This window comes from Zonotrichia leucophrys, chromosome 4 (genome assembly GCF_028769735.1).
Source record: "Zonotrichia leucophrys gambelii isolate GWCS_2022_RI chromosome 4, RI_Zleu_2.0, whole genome shotgun sequence".
Lineage (NCBI taxonomy): Eukaryota > Metazoa > Chordata > Aves > Passeriformes > Passerellidae > Zonotrichia > Zonotrichia leucophrys.
The window spans coordinates 41,978,075-41,997,266 of record NC_088173.1 but is presented as its reverse complement, the minus strand read 5'-3'; the positions used below and the strand labels follow the sequence as shown (position 1 = coordinate 41,997,266).

Sequence of the window (19,192 nt, the reverse complement as noted above, 5' to 3'; positions counted from 1 at the left end):
ACTGTGATGTTTATTCCAGGGAATAAAAGCAAAAGAACAACCAGAGGCTGCTGCAAAACACAGAGAAGTTTAGAAATAAGGTAGACAAAAAAGCGTAACATACTGGAAGTCAGTGTAGACAGATCAGGCAATCTAAAGTCTCAAGTCAAATTACAATCCTTTATTAATTTAAGCAATATACATATGCCAATAAAAGCAACAGCAGCAAAGTAAGCTCAAAATTTGTAACACTCAATGAACCAATAAGCAGGCTGTATGTGGTAAGACTACAGTTTGTTGGCTGCTTCTTACTTGAGCTAATAATGAAAAAGATTAGACGTGGCCCCTTAGGCCCCATAAAAGCCAAGTCTCACTTTTGATCACAGTGCTGAGGTGTGCAGGGCAGAGCAGTCCCGGTGTGTCTCGTGTCACTTGTCTATCATGCATTATGTGTTGTTTGGGTATCTCATGTCTTTTACCTTAGCCCTTTGAGGGGCCTGTCAAAAATCTTGGCACCCTTCTTAGCATCCGTGATCTCAGCATTCCTTGGCCTGGCACCCATGCCATGGAACTTTTGACCCAGGAGCTCAGACAGGCATCAGAAATGTATCTCTCTTTGGAAGCATCCAGTCAGATGTCTTGTCAGGTCTTGTTCTGAGCTGTATGGCCAGTTATGCCCCACCTGGATCCATCATGGTGGACTAGGACTTGTAAGAATCTGAGGTTAGGGAGAGGATTCTAACTGTAGGATTCCCAGGCATCCATCTTTGCAGTTCTTGGAATAAATCATTCAGTTAGCATCTTCTTCCTCCAGGGTTCTCTGAGCCTCATCAGCTCACCATCGGTCTCACCTCGGTCCTCTCCTTTTGCATTCTCTCAGTCCTTGCAGCCATCTTCCTTGCCAAAAGATTTCTGTTCCTGTTGTGTCCCCATTGTCCGTCACGTCCTGACAAAACCCCAAGATGGGCAAGAAAAACCCCAGAAAACACCCAGAGAAAACCCTGAAAAAAAAAAAACCCAAGATGGGCAAGAAAAAACTCAGAAAATAACCCAGAAAAAATCCAGAAAAAAACTGCAAGATGGGCAAGAAAAAACACAGAAAAAACGGCTGTAAAGCACGACTGTCGTAAAAGGTGCCGTAAAGCGCGACTCATAAAAAAGTGCCGTAAATCGCGACTGAAGTTTATGAAACAACAAACAAATAAAAATTATATTTTGGAGTGTATAAGTAAATTCACTAGATTATGAAAAAAAGACTGTCTTGTATGCAAGGCATAAATATATAATACCAATGCAATTCATAAATAGACATTATTTGCAAAGAGAGCTGACATGTTTAAAGTAGAGTTCTCTTAGACTGACTCAGTAGAATCATATTGTATACATTTTAGAATAAGATATCTTTCAGAATACCTTTGCAGAATCACTTCAGGAAAGGAATAATACAAATTATTGCTTTTAACACATTCATGGACTCACACACATTGAGCCTTCGGATCTCAGCTTTCTTTTAAATTAAAATCACAGCAAAAAATTGTTTGAAGAAGGGGTGAAGAATTAACTGAATGAGTGACCATCTGAAAAAAGGAGATTAGAAGCAAGAACAGAAGCGACAAGGAGACTCCAGGATGACTGTCAGGTTGCTAAAATGACATGGGCAGCCTGTCAGTTTGGAACACAGCATCCAGAAGAACTGTCAGAGTCTCCTGATAAAGCAAAGAAACTCAGCACAAAAATAGAGCTAGTCAGTCACAGGAAACTAGAACAAGGCATGAAAACCAAACATATTAAATTAAAAAATGAAAGGATGAAACTAAAAGGACAGTACCATCGCTATGCAGTTAGAATGAGATTAAAACAAAAGTGCATGTTTCACAAAGAACTGAGTAAATATTCCATGTTCGTTGCCAAGAGAGTGATGGCAGCTCAGTCTGTGACAGGATTTGCCCTTTGGTTACTGGAAAATGCCCTTCAGCCCCATGTTCCTGTAATCAACAGGCTGTGCAGGTAAATGACCTGCTTAGCACCCAGCTAGTCAGTTCTGCGTGCTCATATCCAAGTTGCAATATGTCAAACCACATTTTAAATTTGATAAACTTTGGCAGAAAAGCAAGCTTCTGGTCTTTTCAAAGTCAGGCCCACTGAAATGATCATTAAAATATGCTGGTAACCAAAAAGGATGCTTCAGCATAGTACTCCTTATCTCCTTTAGCCCTAGCAACAGATTAAAAAAGCCAATTTTGTCACTGCTATTTATGCCACCTAAAATCCATAAATGGCTTTAAGTCACTTCAAAACTTGAATGGTATGAAGTTAAAAAACCAAACCTTAAAGAAAAAGCAGAAGAATGCATAATGTTGTGCCCTTAAAGCAAAGGGGGGCACTACAGACATACAAATGTAAGAAATACAAATATAAATGTGACATATAAATGTAACAGCAGATACCCACGAGGTAACGTTTCACTTAAATTAATCACTTGCTACCTGATCATAAAAATATTCCATGACAGAATTGAAATAATAGAGGTAAAAGAACATAAATGAGTTGCCTTTATATCACAAAGTGATCATTAGACAAACTCTGTTTTAATGAAAAAGGCAGGCAAATCAAACCAACCAATCAACACAGCAGCAGTAAATCCCTAAAATCAGCATGAAATAATTAACACAGAATTTGATTTTACTGACTTAGGAAAGGAACAGTCTTTGAATTAATGTGTTTTTTTTTTAAAGGGAGGTTAAAAAGACAGAAGATTGCACATATTCAACTTTGCACCATAAAAATGTCAGTGCCTTATTTCTTTATTTTGCCACGCAGCTCTTGGAGCTCAGCTGAACTCCAGCTGAGGGCTAAGCTCTTTGAAAAAGGAGGAGGCTTTGTACTCATAATGCTGCGGCAGTTCTTGCAGGAACAATAAAAACCTGAATAAGATTTCCTGGTGTTCCTGCACTTAAAGGTAGCAGTTTGCTTTGCACAGTTTGGGTGTCCAGAAGTTTGGAATTCTTGGGATTTATTATTCCACTGCAACCATCCAAGATTTTCTCCACTGTCACATGGATTAATAGCTAAACCCAAAACCATCCAATAATACATACATGAGCATCTCAGCATGCTTAGAGTGAAAACAGAAAGAGAAGACAAAGGTAATAAAAGACAAAGCTAAGAAAATCTAATACACTTTAAACATACGAAGGTTCTGTGAATGCTGTGCAACTAAATATTCTTATATCTTGTTTTAGTTTGTTGATTCAGTTAAATAGTCTTTCCCTTACATATTTTTCAGCTTCTGTTTTTAGCCAAAGTACTTAGAGAAAGTACTGCTGAAGGGGATTGTCTTGCATTGCTGGGTTACATTCAGCCCAGATAAGGATCCTATCAAAAAGAAAAGGATGACACAGAAGAGAGGGGAAAAGGGGGAAAAAAAGCATAAGTAAAACTTATGTAAAAACAAGCTTCAAAGAAAAGGAAGGAAAAATGTGAGGAAGAGGAAGGAAAGAGAAAGCTTTTCACATGTGACTGCTCTAAATAAATTATGTCTGCTACTCAAGGACACAGACCACAGAAAAATTTTCATCTTCATGACTAAACAATATTTTATAATAAAAGCTTTTCTGAAGATTCAAATAAAACTAGAACACGGCTTTATTTCCCACAGAACATGGCTTTATTTCCCACTTCTACCAGCCTGCATTGGAAGGGATGCAATGAAAGGATGCAGTCCCCATCCCCGGGGCAATGAAAGTCAAAAATTTTGAGTCTAAACTTATATAGTCCCCAACTATATCTATATACTATATCTATATCTTATATTAGTCCCCAACTATACTATATCTAGGTATGAGATAATACAAGAAAAATAAACCCACATATGTCTGTAGCAATGTGAGTATGAACAGAGGTTTCCTGTAATTCCAGCTAGGAAATGTGGCAATGTTCCCCAGGTGCTCTTTGCAAACCTATGCTGAAGGTTATCAAAGGCCAGTTCACAGAGCTCATGATTCCATAATTCACTTAAAGGCAAAATCGAGGTGCAATCACACTGGTAACTCAAATTGTTTGTGATGATAGGTGGATCCTGTGTGTATCAAATGGGGGAGTCCTCACCCAGAGGCAGCGAGGGAATGGCTGGGTGGGAGCTCTGACGGGATGCACGAGAAGCAGACAGAAACAACAGCCACATTGAGCAGCCAAACACAGACATCTGTCAGCGGCTGTGCAAGCACAAGAGCCAACTGCTGCGTTCCACTGGCACCTCTAATGCTGCAGGACAGCCTTTCACATCCCAACTCTCATAGAAAACGAAAAGGCAAAAGTGAAAAGAAGTTAATGTTGTCACATATTTCTCCAAGGCAAACCAGACTAGAGTTAGAAGAACAACAAAAAAACCCCTCTCCTTAAAAATCCTTTAACTCTTCCGGATTTATCCTGCAGAGGATTCATAATCCTGCAACTGATGAAACCATAGCATGTTACCTTGGTAACTGTAACTCAAATTCAGTCTTTAGAATACACTCAAAGGTCAGACTGCATGAAAAGTTAAGGCTAAGGAAGGTATAATTCACATTGAAAGGCAAAGTACAGGGAAAAAATGCTCCAGTATCTCCAATTACAAAGATTCCAAACAACAAATATAAACGTGTTTGAAAAAAAAAAGAGTAAGATCACACAACGCCATAGTCACTGAGACTGCAAATATCAACCTACTTTAGGAAACTCTGAATATATGTTACAACAATATCTAAATTTATATGAAGATGCTATTGCATCAAAATATTTTCATAATATTTTCTATCATCTAGAATGAACAGATGTGCATTTTTTGAAAGGTTTTTCATTGCTATATGCTACAAAAAATCAGTCAGGTTCACTAAATAAGCAAAAATTTCATCTCATACTTCAAGGTATATTTGTTATTATTTTGTTCAAAACTCTGCATTCTTTTTTCTTACAAAAGCAGCCCAATTTCTCTGAGTATTAACTAAAGCAGTTTCAAACTCAAAGATCAATCTGTGCCCATATATTTGTAGTATTAAAGAAATGCATTATGCTCAAATATGCTCAAATTATGTATAATATATAAGCAAGATGTGGTAAGCTTTTCATTTATGTCATGTTTGGGAATTTTAAGTAGTGCAAAAGTCTGTTATTTTAGAAATGTATCTATGGGCATACACAGTGTGATTTTGTATCTAGGAAAATGCTGTGAACTCATAATCAGGCTTCAAGTTTAAAATGAAGCTCAATTAAAGCCAAATTTGTAACTGTAAACTTGGAATCTCAACCTCTGTGTAGTTGCTTCACAGTGCACCTTTAGGGTTTCATGTTAAATTTCAGAGAGGGAGATGCAGAGAAAAACAAACATCTACACCCACACTCTCATAGAGAAATCAAGCATGAAAAATTCTGGCCCCAAAGTTTTGAAAATCATTAGGGAACCAACTTTGGCACACACCTGGAAAGCTCTTCGGAAAGCTCCATCTTTCAAGTTAGTCCTATAAAAGAAAGCAATTTTAAAACGTCTCCATCTCTATATGACCTTGAAAGTCCTATAAACTGTCCAAGGCATTCCTAAAACGATGTCTTACTCAAAAAGAACATGAAAACACAGCAGTTTGCCCCACAAATCTCTGCAGCTCTCATGTGAGGGAGTGTTACAGAACTTTCAGGACAGCTCAACGAAAGCACTGCTGTCACTGAAGGACGCCTGTACTTATTCAAGAGAAATAGGGATGGCTCTGAAATGAAGAAAAAAGCAAGAATTTATTCCAGCATCATAGCAGTTGGATATTTTTTGTGTCTTTGGCCCACCAGCTCCAGAAGACAACTTCTCAGCTGGATGAAACTCATCTAAAATTTTCTAACTATCACCATTATCATTATTGCTAAGCAAGCGCTACCTTTCATTCTACTTGATGAGTTGATGGCTGCCTTATTACAGTACTTTAAATGATGCAACTTTGCTTTTTCCTTTTTTGTTTTTGGCTTGTGACCTAAAAGTTGTAACCAATATTTCATTTGCCTGTGCTGGTTAAATCCATAACATGGCGTAGAGCAGAGGAGATACTCAGGGGGCTGAAGAGAGTGAAGGAAATTATGGAAAAGTCTGTAAAAGTCTGTAAAAGGTCCACCATCTAAGGATTCTCCCAAGTTCAAAACTACACCTACGTAGCTGTTAAATATTTGTACTTTCGCTGAGGAAGGCAGGAAAGGTGTAGAAAGCTGTGTTGATATTTTTCACCTGCAAGCCTTCACTAGAGAGCAGAGATATATCACCTTCCTGTCTAACATTACATGCCTGGTAGACAAACTTAGAGAACCAAACAGATAAGGAATAAGTTGCTCTGTGAACAAATCATACAAAATCAAGTCCAACACATCTTGCACTGACAACAAGGATGCCAGGACTCCAGCATAAACCTCTCACACTGGTAAAATGCAGATGTAACAGCTGCATTAAAAATCAATACTACAACCAGAATTCACAGATCTCACCAGTACTACACAAATGACATAAAACTTTAAAAGTTATTTTAATTCTTGTTGTGTAAGAAATAAATTACAAGTGAGTACTGATAACTTTAAAACTCTTTATATAAAATGATGTAATTAAATTCTGTGGAGAACATGTAAGGGAAGACACAGGATAAAATGCACAATGAAAAAAAAGAAAGCTGAAACTATACAAAACTCTGTAAAATAAAGCAGTTGTGTTGGTTTGTTGTTTTGTATGGGGAGTTGATTTATTTAGCTGAAGAGTGGCACAAAGGTTGGCTCTGATGTCCTTGCATTAGGACTACCACCACTATCACTAAGGATCTGTTTCATTTATTGCAACACACTTTCAGACTAGAAAATCTCATTAGATTTATTAAGCAGATATAATCTATGCATCAAGAATGCAAACATGAATCATAGCAGAAGATCAGAAGAAGATCAGAAGATGAGAAGGAGAAGATCAGAAGGTGACAAGGACCCTTGTCACAAAATTTTCTTTACATCATCCCACTGAATTATTCCACTTGACCTTTTGACACAGGCTGACAGGTATATCCAGGTAAACATGAATTTTATCAAATCATAAAATAAAAATCAGTATATCACCTCAGAAAAGCAGAAGCATTTGCAGGAGAATGACGCTGATTCAGAATGTTCACCTTTCCTTACAAGTTTTCCATGGCGTAAGACACAGTCCAATTTTTTTTTTCCTCAAAATACTACACACAAGTAAAATCTAAAGTAAATTAAATTACCTCAGCCTAAAAAAGAAAAGATTGTAGCTTCAAAAGGTTTACACTCTAGCACAAACAACTGAGCATGGCAAGCAGTCTGAGCACACATTAAAGCTGTACTTTGATAAATAACCTCCCACAAATGTGTAAACCTTGCCATTAGCACTCTCATCAAAGATACTATGGAGTCTTCTCTAGATGACTTTTCTGTAGCTGTGCAAATTTTTTTTTACTCTTGTCAATGACTAAAAAATAAAAAATTAGGAGGCGTCGCTCACCGCCTGTATGCAACACCTTGCAATCTTCTGCTGAAGGCTCATTTTCACCCTCTTTGATGTTGCTGATGTTGTCCTTTTCAAGCAGCCTGTCCACCATGGCAATAAGGCAGTTCAAACTCTTTGCCACGTTGGCCCACACCCTGTCCTGAAAAGACCAGAATTATCACTGCATGTTACTGAAGAAAAAAAACAAAAAGGGACAATAGTAAGTTATTAATGATGTTAGCATATGACTGCTCCTCTCATCCTTCAGCCTATTACCAACCTGAGCCTTTTTCATGGAGATTCTCTTGCAGCATAAATGAACCCAAACTTTCATGGTTTTAGACACTGGAGAACAAGTGCTTCAAACTCGACATAATGCAGACAAAGTTTCAGGTCTAATAGCAAGGAACTGAACTGTCTATTTAAATGATACCTTAAGAGTACAGACACACTCAAAGCTTGACAAATGAAACCTTGTGTGGGCCAGTTTTGTCACAGTGTTTAATAACCTCTTTTTGATAATTTAACATATCCTGTATTTTATCACATCAGTTACTCTGCTGAAGAAAATGTTAAATTCAAGGACTAGAATGAGAAACTTGCTGTCATGGCATATTTATTAGCTGACACAATTTCAGTTTTGTTCCTCACCTCTCACATAAACTGCAATCATCACACTTTACTGAGTTTACAATAGAAGAATTAGGGAAGTAATAGAGAGGTATAAAAAATTCTGTACAAGCACAGAGGAAAAGAAATCATGTGGAGCATAAGAAAGAGCTGTTATGGATCAGAGATATAGGGAGGGTCCTTCAGGTGCTGGATGCTGCAGAAATCAAAGCTTTTGCACCTACTTTTGCAGCACTGAATAAGAAGGAAGAAACCAAGCCATACAAGTAATGAGGTTGTAGACAAGACAAGCAATCAGACTAAAACCAAACCATAACAAACCCACAGAAACCACCCTCCCCTCTCCAAGTACATGTTTCAATGCTGAGTCATTCTGAAAGTACTGCAGAGCAACCAGAGTTGGTTTGAAGGTTAAAAATGGGAATTTAACATGACTGCTTTGGTTTGTATTTTACAGAGCCAGAAGCATTATGTATTTGTCAGGTCTTCAGGCAGAAAAACGAAGTTGCAAAAATACCAAGAGAGAAGGTTAAAGAAAACTGAGAACTCAGAGAAATAGCATAGTTTCATATAAATGGCAAACCTTGGATTTTGAGTGGAGGCAAATCTAGAGCTACTGCTGCGGCAAACATTTAAATCTAATGTTGCTTTTCAACTATATGCCTCACTTCAGTCTGACTAGAGGGATCTTATCATCTTATCTTATGCCCTGCTCCCTCCTCCTGAGGACACAAAAGACTGAGGGCAGATATAGATTCCTTCAAAAGTTTCCTCCTGTATGCACTTCAAGCAATCCTGAAAAAACATTTACAATATGTGTGAAACTACTGATTTTTACCGCCCACAAGCATAATTCTGGGGAGAAGGATTCTAAGTAGAATCCTCCAGAGTATAAGGGAGCTTCAGAGCTTCCAGTCACTGAAGTTGCTGAGGAATATGCAAGTGAGGTTGCTCAGAGAAGTTAGAGCAATCTAATTTCCCTTTTCTTTTGTGTGATGGGGGAACTTAATTCCTGCACAAAAAAAGCATTAAGCTCTTAATGAGCATCTGGAGTTATTGCACAAGCAACACAAATATGAGCCCTTGTTTCACATTGGAAAGAGCACTTTTTTCAAACCAACTATTAACCCAGCATTGAGATGATTTCTATACAATATTTCCACAAACATTCCCTGAGGGTTTAGAAGCGAAATTCATGAACATCTGTTGACAGAAAGCTCACTCTTATTATCATGTATCTGGCTTTTTTATTTACAAGCAACTGAGAGGGAGCAAGGGCCTGTTTCACAGCCCCTTTTCTCCACATAGGAGGTTCCTGGGATTGTGGGCAGATAGAAAATGTAGAGGCATCTATTTATCATTCATTGAGATGTTATTCTGTCTGCACCAAAGGCAGTCACATTTATCTAAGAAGGCTGTTGAAATTCTGCAGTTTGGCAGGAACAATTTTCAAGTAAAACTGCAGTTTCCCATCACTGCAAATCAAGTGGCTTCTATGATTCTCCATGAGAAGAAATGAATCCACTTCTTATTGTCATCTTTTACTATTTCCAGAATATTTTCCTGTAGCCTAGCACTGACCTTTCATCTTCTTAAGCAGATGAAAAGATGGAAAGGCAGGCCTTGGCATCAGTGAAAGCTGGGCACCTCTCCTAGGACAATTAAAAATGAACCTGTAAAATAATTCACTTTCATTCATCCAACTGAAAAAATTGTAATTAATTTCCATCTGATCAGAAAGTGTCATTAAAAATTAGGACACCTTCCTCATTTCAGAGAGCAAGAATGGACACTCCTTTTTGTCACTGCACCTGACTGGATGTCTTCCTTCTAAACACTGCCAGCCAGTGTAGTCCCAGAGGCTGTTTCTGTTTTTAAAGGATTCTCAGCCTTTCTGAATTCACCACAGAGCTCCTCAGTCACTTCTTGTCCCTCCATACACACCACTTCAGTTGTGTGCTTTACTTGCGCCACGTATGACACAGCATCTGCACGTCCAAGCACTCTGAAGATGCTGTGTCTCCTTCATTTCAGTGGATATTCAGATATTTCCTTAAGGCCTTTTTGAGCTCTGTTCAGAGATAAAGGAAATATCTTAAGTAATGTGCATGATTAACACCCCCGTGGGCTGCTTCAAGGGTCAGCTTAAAGAGTTGTTTAAGGATGTAGATTTCAGGCAAAACTAAAGTTCCAACTGCAAAATGTAACACAAGTACTTATAATAGTACTTATAACACTGATAATACTGAGGAAAAAACCTACAACAGCGAAGGAGGATAGAGCCTTGTGCATACAAAGCAACATATAGTAAAGTTTTTCCCTTTTCACTGTGTTTCACAGTGGATTAAGTGTTTTTTTCAAATTTTACATGCCTTTATTCTTTCTCTTTCCATCGTGCTAATCACAATTTGATTATTAAAACTCATATTATTTATCACCTCTACTGACAGAAATAACTGAAAAGTTTAACCATTCAAATGCAGAAAAAATCATAAAATTTCTCCAAAATTTATACTGTCTCAAGTTTGACAATGACTCTGACTCAGTTCAATTCAGAAAACAGTGAAAGATACATTTAATTTGAATCAAGATATTTTTACTAATTCAGCAGAAAAAAAAATGAATACTGTTTAAAATGACCCACTTATGCAGTTTAATAGGTGAGGACCAAGCACCTGGCAGCTTTTTTTGTTTAGTTATGAATTACAGCAAAGCTATCTTCTCTTCAGAGATGCTAAATTGCAGTACTAAATTAAAATGCAGCTTTCACAAAGTGCCACTTTTTCCAGTGCAAAATTTATCTCTTTTATAAAAACTATTGTGTTATTTATATCTCTGAATGTTTCAACAGCTAAAAACAAACATTTTGGCTTTAGTTCAAGGAAAGAGCCACCATTCCAGCCCCTCAGGTTGTTGAGAAAACAAGAAAAAGTGAATTAAAGGCTCTAAAACTGAAGGACAAATGAAATAATGAGTTATTTATTGTTTAAATCTCATGACTACTTAATGCATGGGTCTGGAAATAATTGCCTTTCTTCTAGAAGAAATATATTCTTCTTCCTTTATTTTTGGTGTGGAAAAAAATTACAGTTTAGGTGGAATACCATAGCTTGCACAAGTTATTAATTATTTACAATAGAGATGAATATGCTGACATCCTTTACGTCTATGAGAATACAGTGATGAACTCAAAGCATGAGCCTGGACTGAATAAAAATAGCTTGAGTACGTATGAAATAAAGTAACAGATCTATTAAGAAGACATCCACCAAAATAACTGATTTATAAAATTTCAGCCATATAAATAATACATATCTTTGAAAGATATGCTAAGAATGTTAAAATCTAAACATTGTATTTAATTCTTTTACAGAACCTCAGACAGTTTCTAAGAACAGAGTCTAGGGGCAATGGGCTGAGGGTTAATTCAGTGTATTACACAGTGTTAATTCAATGATTACAGCCTGAGGGGTGGAGAGGGGTGTTGCATGGGGTGGGGAAGAAAAGAACATTTCCCTGTGAACAGCATATACTGTTCCAGTCCTTAAATCTGCACAACTAGCAAAACCAACCCGAGTAAGAACAAAGACTATTCTTCTGTCTGGGCAAGAATACACTCAACACCTTCACTGTTCTATGCACAACTAGGCAGTCTCAGAGCAGCACACTGTACTTAGGCAAATCCTTGTAATTTAGCTTCAAATTCTGCATCTGTGATGCATTTGAGAAGCACAATTTTACAGTTTTGCACCCCTTTCCCCCCTACAATGACATGTGACAAGGACACTGAGGGCTTGAGCTTGCTTATGCTAATTTGTAAGGTTTCACTGTCTACTTACCCACTCCTCCTCATCATACTCAGAATGATGGGGTATGGAGTCCTGCCTTTTGATGTGAGCAGGATGATCCTGGTGCTGCGCATCAGCCCCTTCCTCTGCACTGTTCCTGGGCACAGCTGGTTTCTTGAGCACACAGCCAGGCCGGGCCGTGTACAGTGCTAAAAGGGCACTTCTCACCAGCTGGTCCTTGAACGTGTGCACAAATAACTCCGTCTAGGGAAAAAACCAAATGAATGGAAAGGTTAGACCAAAGAATGTGGTATGGCAGCAAAGCTGTGTAACACTGAATTATCCTTAGGCAGAGCAGGTATTTGTTTCAGGCCTGCCTGGAAGGCAGAAAACAAAGTAGGCCAACAAATAATGAGGAAAATTTCAAGAGTTTTAGAGATCACATTCTACAATCCCAGTGTTCTAGGGATTAACACAGGAGCACATTATCTGTCATAGAGATCATAATATTTTCACATTTTATTTGAATTCCAAATTTCACCTCAGAGGCAAGCCTCAACAAGAACCACTTCCAAGAGTAACCAACCACAGCACGATAATTTCTGAATAAGTGTAAGATAAAACACAATTAACCAGTTCAATAATCTCTCTAAATAAAAACCACCACTCTACAATGCTGAAATAGCAGTATCTGCAAAAGCAGTGTTTCCACAGATAAATTTTACTACTGGTAGGTGTCAACCCAGATATCATGGTAGGTGACACCTGATTTCAAGCTTGATTTTGTGTATATTTTAAAGAAAGGACACTCTGAAGTTGTCTTCTCAGGTCTTCTGAAGATGCTATTCAACCTCTGTAACATTTTTCTATGTTGACTGTTACAGCTGGCATTTTACCGTATTTTCTAAATCCTTCAACCTCCCTGCATTATGCATCTCCCTTCCACCTCAACAAGGCAAGTATGCCTTTGTGCACACAATCTTAATTAAACAGGGATGTGGGAAGATATGTAGATAAGAGTCAGAGGACCCAGCCTCAACCAGCAGGAAATGCCAGAAATGAGGGTTGCCCAGCCAAGCTCTGTTCAGCCCTTATGTGCTGCTTATGCAAAAACTGGAGGGAAAAGTAGCCAAAAAAACCCCAAAACAAACAAGTGTCAAGTGCCAGCACCTCCCTGGAACTCCTGAGAAGATTCCTGGAAGTCTTTTCTTCCAGGAAAAACCCTAACCCTAACCCTAACCCTAACCCTTATCCTATCCCTTCTTCATACTACCTGTTCATCTTTTGTACCCACTCCTACTCAACTTCTTTTTCTTGCCTTCCTGTCTCAAGACCCTCTCAAAAGTTTACAGATATTTAAGACAGAAAGGCTCTAAAAAATTAAAGGTTTTCTTAAGGCTCCAGCTGCTAGGTGAGGTACTTAAATGAGAAGTTTCTACCTTTCCCATTTTCATTATGTTTACCAAAAAAATACTTTCTGAATCATTTCACATGGAGGGGCTGAAAATTTTACTCCAAATAAATCTCTACAGTTCTAAAAATAAGAACTGCAGGCACATCTAAGAAAAATTATTGATTTTTTAAAACCAAAATCAGACCTGACTTGGGATTCTTTAGACTTGGCAACACTACTCATCTCCCTGGCAATATTACCAGACCCATTCCTTCTCCTCATTACTAACTTGGTGCCTGAGGGAAAGGCCATTTTTTAACAGTTTTCTCAGGACTGTCTCCTCGTTGTCCTGAATTGCTCTGCAGGACAATTTCAGTTTTCTACATTTCCAACCCAGATGGTGCATGCCTGGAGAATGACTTAGTCTTTGGGGAATAGTGCTATCACACCCCACCATTCTTTGCCTTACCATGGCACAACGAGATTTGAGGGGTTGTGTGGTAACAGCAAAGCTCCTCTTCAACACTCTTCTACAGTTCCATAGCAAGAGAGTTGAAACTCCATTACTTGTCTACCCTTAAAAACAGCAATATCATGGTTTTGCTGAGGTTTCATATCTATCTCCCCCACAATGTCTGTTTGAGAAAATTTCAGGTTTCTGGTTCAGAATAACACTCAAAAGAACTTTACATTTCAAAAAAAAATATGAGAATTGGATAGCTTGATGTAAATAATGCCCACTAGGACTGCAAAGTTTAAGTAATATAATTATATAGAAATATTTTATAGGGAAATTTAGTTTTTAAAAGAAAATCAGTACAGAAGTGCGACTCCATTTTTCATGCAGCAACAAAATAATTCTGTAATTAAATTCCATTCAGAGATCCCATTGGTTTAACAGCAGTCTATGTTTTAACTTCACTTTCTAACAGCTCAGTACAGCTAAATTTGCAGAACATCAGTATTTATGAAATTGCACTGAAATCACAAAACCAGTCTATACAAAGAAATAAAAACTCTGCAAATTCTTTCAGATACTCTACTAAAGAGTATTTCTGCAAAAAAAGATAGGCATAGCTGGAAAATTAATTTATCAAGCCTTCTGCAAGCTGCAAATGCTGATACACTTGTCGATAGCTAAAGGCTTCCTTAATCAACTAACAAAAAGTGATGATAAAAGGTTAGTCTCAGGAAAACACTACAGTAAACTGTAAATTATATATGGAGATGCTTAATAAGCTCCTTTTAAGAAGCAGCAGTGGAATTATTTGATTTAATTTTCCACTTTCAATCCATGCAGCCAGTCCTTCCATTTCCAACATGAACACTTAAATGTAATTCACATTATTGATAATTCAGATTTACTCACTGCTACCTAATAATTATAGAAAGAATTCTTATATATATCAAGTGATATGTTTTTTTAATAAACTTGCAGAATTTAATAACCAGGCAAATCATTTTTATGACTTCAAACAGATGTTTAATTTCTAAATATCTATCCAGTTAAACCATAAGAGCATTTATTTTTTACATATAAAAAGTGCAGGAAAGATGGAATAGCAAAGCACTACATATGCCTCAGGAGCACAAGCAGATATCATGTAATTATACACAGCAGAGCATGTGCTACTCTGTGTTAAATACAAGCAGGAACACTCTTGGTAGTCTTGGTTCTCCAGTACCGTACCAGACTATACAGACAGAATATTTCAAGACAGCAATATAAGGCTTTGAATTAACCATGAGGGATCTAATTTCAGTATTGTGTGGGTTCACTGAGTTTAGGGCTTTGAAATTGTATTTCCCTTTCCTGAAGCTGTTTCTTGGTCTCTCTTCCCCTCTTTACAAGCAGCTGTCCCAGCACACTTGCTTCCTCAGCAATCCACCCTATTTGTCTATTATCCACCTTTTCCTAAGAGTGCATTTGGTAATAGACAGGGAAGCAGGTATTGAACCACTCCTGCTGCAGTTGTTCAGACAACTGGATTTGTCTCTTCCAAGCAAAAGGTGGAGGCTAGACAGACATCCAAGGAGTACATGGGGTGAGACTCCTTCTTCTGGGAATCTGAGCTCATGCACTAGCAATTTAATCCTGGTCCTGAAAAGCTGATATGAACACACTCAACTAAGTCACCAGCTATAAATGTAAAATACCTAAGACTTTAGCAAACTGAATGAATTGTCTTTTTTGTCCCTTTTTTATAGCCAGAGTCTCCAGCGAGCCATGGTTCAAGCAGTGCTTTAGTACCATGGCTGCCTGCCTCTGAAATCATCCCCTCCTCCTGTCTAGAGGCAAATGGCAGAGGAAATGCACATTCCTCAGCAACCACTCCTTGGATCTTCAGAACAAACCCTTCTTTGCCTGATTTGCTTTGCCTGTGCATACAGATTTCTTTGAACTAACCTCTAACAGAGCAGCTTCACTCTTCTATGCACAGCTAAAAATGCCCTCCTGCATCCAGAGGTACACTATAATCGCTACAGTCCCCCTCCTTAAATTCCTCTGTTTCATTTCCAGGCTGAATTCTGCCTTCTTCCATCACCCCTGACACTCAGAGTGACTCCACATTCTCAGTGTGAGTGTGGATTCACACATCTGCCACTGAGAGCGATGTTCCTCTCCCCCATATTCTGGAATGCCTCCACAGCAAGTGGCCAAGCTCAATATTCACATTTGAAACCCTCCTATTGCACGAGGAGCTGCTGGGGTAATGGTGCTCAACAGACCACAGGGCTGTCACTTCCCAGTAGCTGAAGATACATGGAAATGGTTATTGATCGTGTTATTAAGCCATACTGGGATCACACTACTGAAGGGATGGCCCATGGGGAAATGGGAAATTCTTCACAACCTCTCAGGTCACAGGGTTCATATTGTTATTCATATAAGGGTTCATATTTTTATAGGGTAACATATGCTGGGAAGCACTACAGGCTCCAGCTAATCTCCATTATCAGTCTGTGAGACCAGCGGGGGACATTATGTTCTCTAATTTTAAACTAAAGGAACTAGAATGAGGAAGAGGTTACAGCTACAGACAGATATAATAGGAGAAAGAGAAATAAAATTTGAGATCTCCTAGAGCAAATTTCCCAGCTTCTCCTTCCAGGCTGCATCACCATTTCTGATCATGCTGTTATTCTAAACCTTATACACCAACCTGGCTTGAACTACCTCCCATAAGCAGCAGCTTGAAATATAATAGAAAGAGAATTAAAAAAAAAGACTTCTCATACTACAAAATTATTTATAATTTTTGATATTTTCATAAACTCCAGTATGCAGCCACTAGAGGATAAAGAAGCTAATGAAATTAAATTAATTACACTTTTACACAAAGGCAATCTTTATAGATTTCATTAATTTTCTATACGGAAGGCCTACAGAAATGCTAAATAACATTATTTTTCTAATAACAACATTTTGATGCTTATTTTAGCTGAGTTTATTTAACATTTCCTGATGCTGTGAAAGTCAAATGATCCAGAAACCCTCCCCCGTTCCTCCCCAGCAGTTAGAGAGACTTGGTTACTCCATTTTCCATTGCAGTGAGGATTTGAATCTTACTTTTTCTGAAAGCATCTTTAAAGAGTTCTTCAAGCTGTCTGGAGAACGCTGGCTCGCAGAACTGAGCAGCAGGTCTGCATGGCTTGATATGAGAGGCTGCAGGTGACTGATGTTGCTGAGAACTTCTTTTGCCTTGGCTGTGTTTTCAGGTGAATAGTAAATACACTGGTATCCAGTACTGTGATAACAGAGAGTCACATAATGTCAAATTCATTTCTGCCATTAACAGCAATGCTTATGGTGCTAAAAATCTTACCACTACTTTTGCAAAAAAAAAAAAAAAGCCAGATGCCTGAACTTCATAGACACCACTGATCCTGCATTTAAGGGTAAAAACAAACCTTTCCTTGAACAGTAAAAGCATAAACAGCATGAAACAGCCTACCACCACATGCGCCAAGTAATACAGTGCAAAATTCCTTTGAGTGGGTGATCTGAACATAAACCCCCATGTTTTTATGTGGTTTTTTTAAACACTGTAATTTTAGAGATAGAAAATATTTGACAAAGTCAGGTAATAATACCAAAGAGCATAAGGCTCCTTATTCTTCCAACTGAGCTCCCCAAAAGAGAATTAACTGCCTCACTGAGTCTTTCTAAGTGGGTCATTAATGTTGAATTGATCAGTGGCCTACAATGTGTTTTGATTGGCCTCAGTGATGTCCAGGAAGAGATGATAAACAGAGTTATCTCCAATAAAGAACAGGCATCTGATTTGCAAGAAGAGACCAGCAATGGGTGTGGAAGTGAATTACTTCAAAACCACACAAATGCACACTGCCAACTTTCTACTTTCCACCGTTCAAACTACTGCAATTATTTTGCAGGACTTCTCCTATCCCTCTTTCTTCTTTTCCTCCCTACAAATTATGCAATATCCTCTTACACCACTGTTCTCAAACACCACTTCAGACAGCATGCACACACCCACTGGCTCTTGCCCGCAGCCCACAGCTCCTCACCTGAACCTCTGGTATGTTACTCTTCCTTTTATAAAGCCCTGGTTTAGTCTTTCAGAGAAACTAACTAAAATCTTCTGCAGCTTCAGATTAAAACAGGAAAAAAAGAAACCAAGCACCTCCTGGCACATCACCAATGCCAGAGGAATGTGCATACTACTCCCAGCTGCTACTGTTTGTATCTCCCTTCTCTCTTTTTTGTCTCAAGTATTTCAGTCCCTTCAGCCATTTCATCACTGATTTCTTTCTTAATTGGCATACCAAGACCAAACACTGACACTTGTTCAATCCTCTGAACTTCATGCATTCCCTTTCATTTCAGTCTTTATCCAGATCTCTTCAGTACCCCCAGTTCCCCTTTGTGCCTTTTATTGAGTGACTTCTAGTTCCTTCTCTTTAGTTTTCTACAAATTAGAAACTAAATCTTGATCAGTCCCTTCCAATTCAGCATTTTCTATGATTCTGGCAAATAAGGATAGCTTCAAGCAGTTTTAAAATTAAGGCTCTTGCTCACGTATTTATATACTCTCAATACCCAATTCTAATTTTCTATTCCCCAATATCCATTCTATTTTCTGTCTTTCACCAATGTCTTCATTCCTAGATACAATTCTTTGTAGAGGCAATCAGGATTAATGGCATCTAACTGCCACTACTACCAGCCACATCTAAATTACGACGCATCTCCAACTTACATGAGCTACTCGTGTCTACTAGACCCATGTCTAGTAGAAGTCATAATTCTGAGTATTTCAGCAAAGTGAATAATATAAGCTGTCCCTCCTAATGAATTAGGAAAAACAAACAAACCTCTGTCCCTCTGAGTAATAAAGAAACTGCCACAGTTCTGCCTTTGAGGTGGATACCCTGTTAGTGAGATGACTTCCAGAGTCAGACCTAGCACTACATCCACTGGAACCCTCAAGCAGCAGGCTCAGTAGATAGGGCAGGGACAAAGAGTAATAGTTTATGTTAATTGCAGTGAAGACATAGTCTTAAAAGTCTTGACACTTCTCTAATTCCCCATCAGGCTTTTTCCTCCCTTTATCAAAAAGTCCTTTTTGCAGGCTGAATCTGGCTAATGCTGTTATCAAGTTCACTGTGCACATACTCCTTTCCGGGATTTCCCTCAGTCTTTAAATCCTAGATAGTTTTCACTGATCTCCCACAGCCCTAAGCTTCACTGAATACTGCAGCAGAAAAGCTACAGACACCACTTGTTAAGAAAGAGGGCAGTGACACCAAAGGTGTGGGCAGTTCTCATTGCAATTAAGTAAATCATAGCTTTTAAGTAAAGGAATTAGTGAAGAGAGAATGACTCTTCAGAATGAAGTGCACTACCAGACTGGTAATTATTTGGACAATTTAAACATTTCC

The 19,192-nt window shown here is 38.3% G+C and overlaps 1 protein-coding gene across 22 annotated transcripts in view; it reads right to left on the bottom strand.

Moving 5' to 3' along the window:
* The window catches only part of INPP4B (inositol polyphosphate-4-phosphatase type II B), a 263,711-nt gene that overhangs the window by 79,371 nt on the left and 165,148 nt on the right, over nucleotides 1–19,192 (bottom strand). For all 22 annotated transcript variants that reach the window (XM_064711309.1, XM_064711308.1, XM_064711307.1 and 19 more), the window contains 3 exons: nucleotides 16,857–17,034; nucleotides 11,944–12,156; nucleotides 7,490–7,634 (listed from right to left, as the gene is read on the bottom strand). In XM_064711309.1, the coding sequence (XP_064567379.1) occupies nucleotides 7,490–7,634; nucleotides 11,944–12,156; nucleotides 16,857–17,034 (536 nt within the window). The remainder of the gene's footprint in view (nucleotides 1–7,489; nucleotides 7,635–11,943; nucleotides 12,157–16,856; nucleotides 17,035–19,192) is intronic.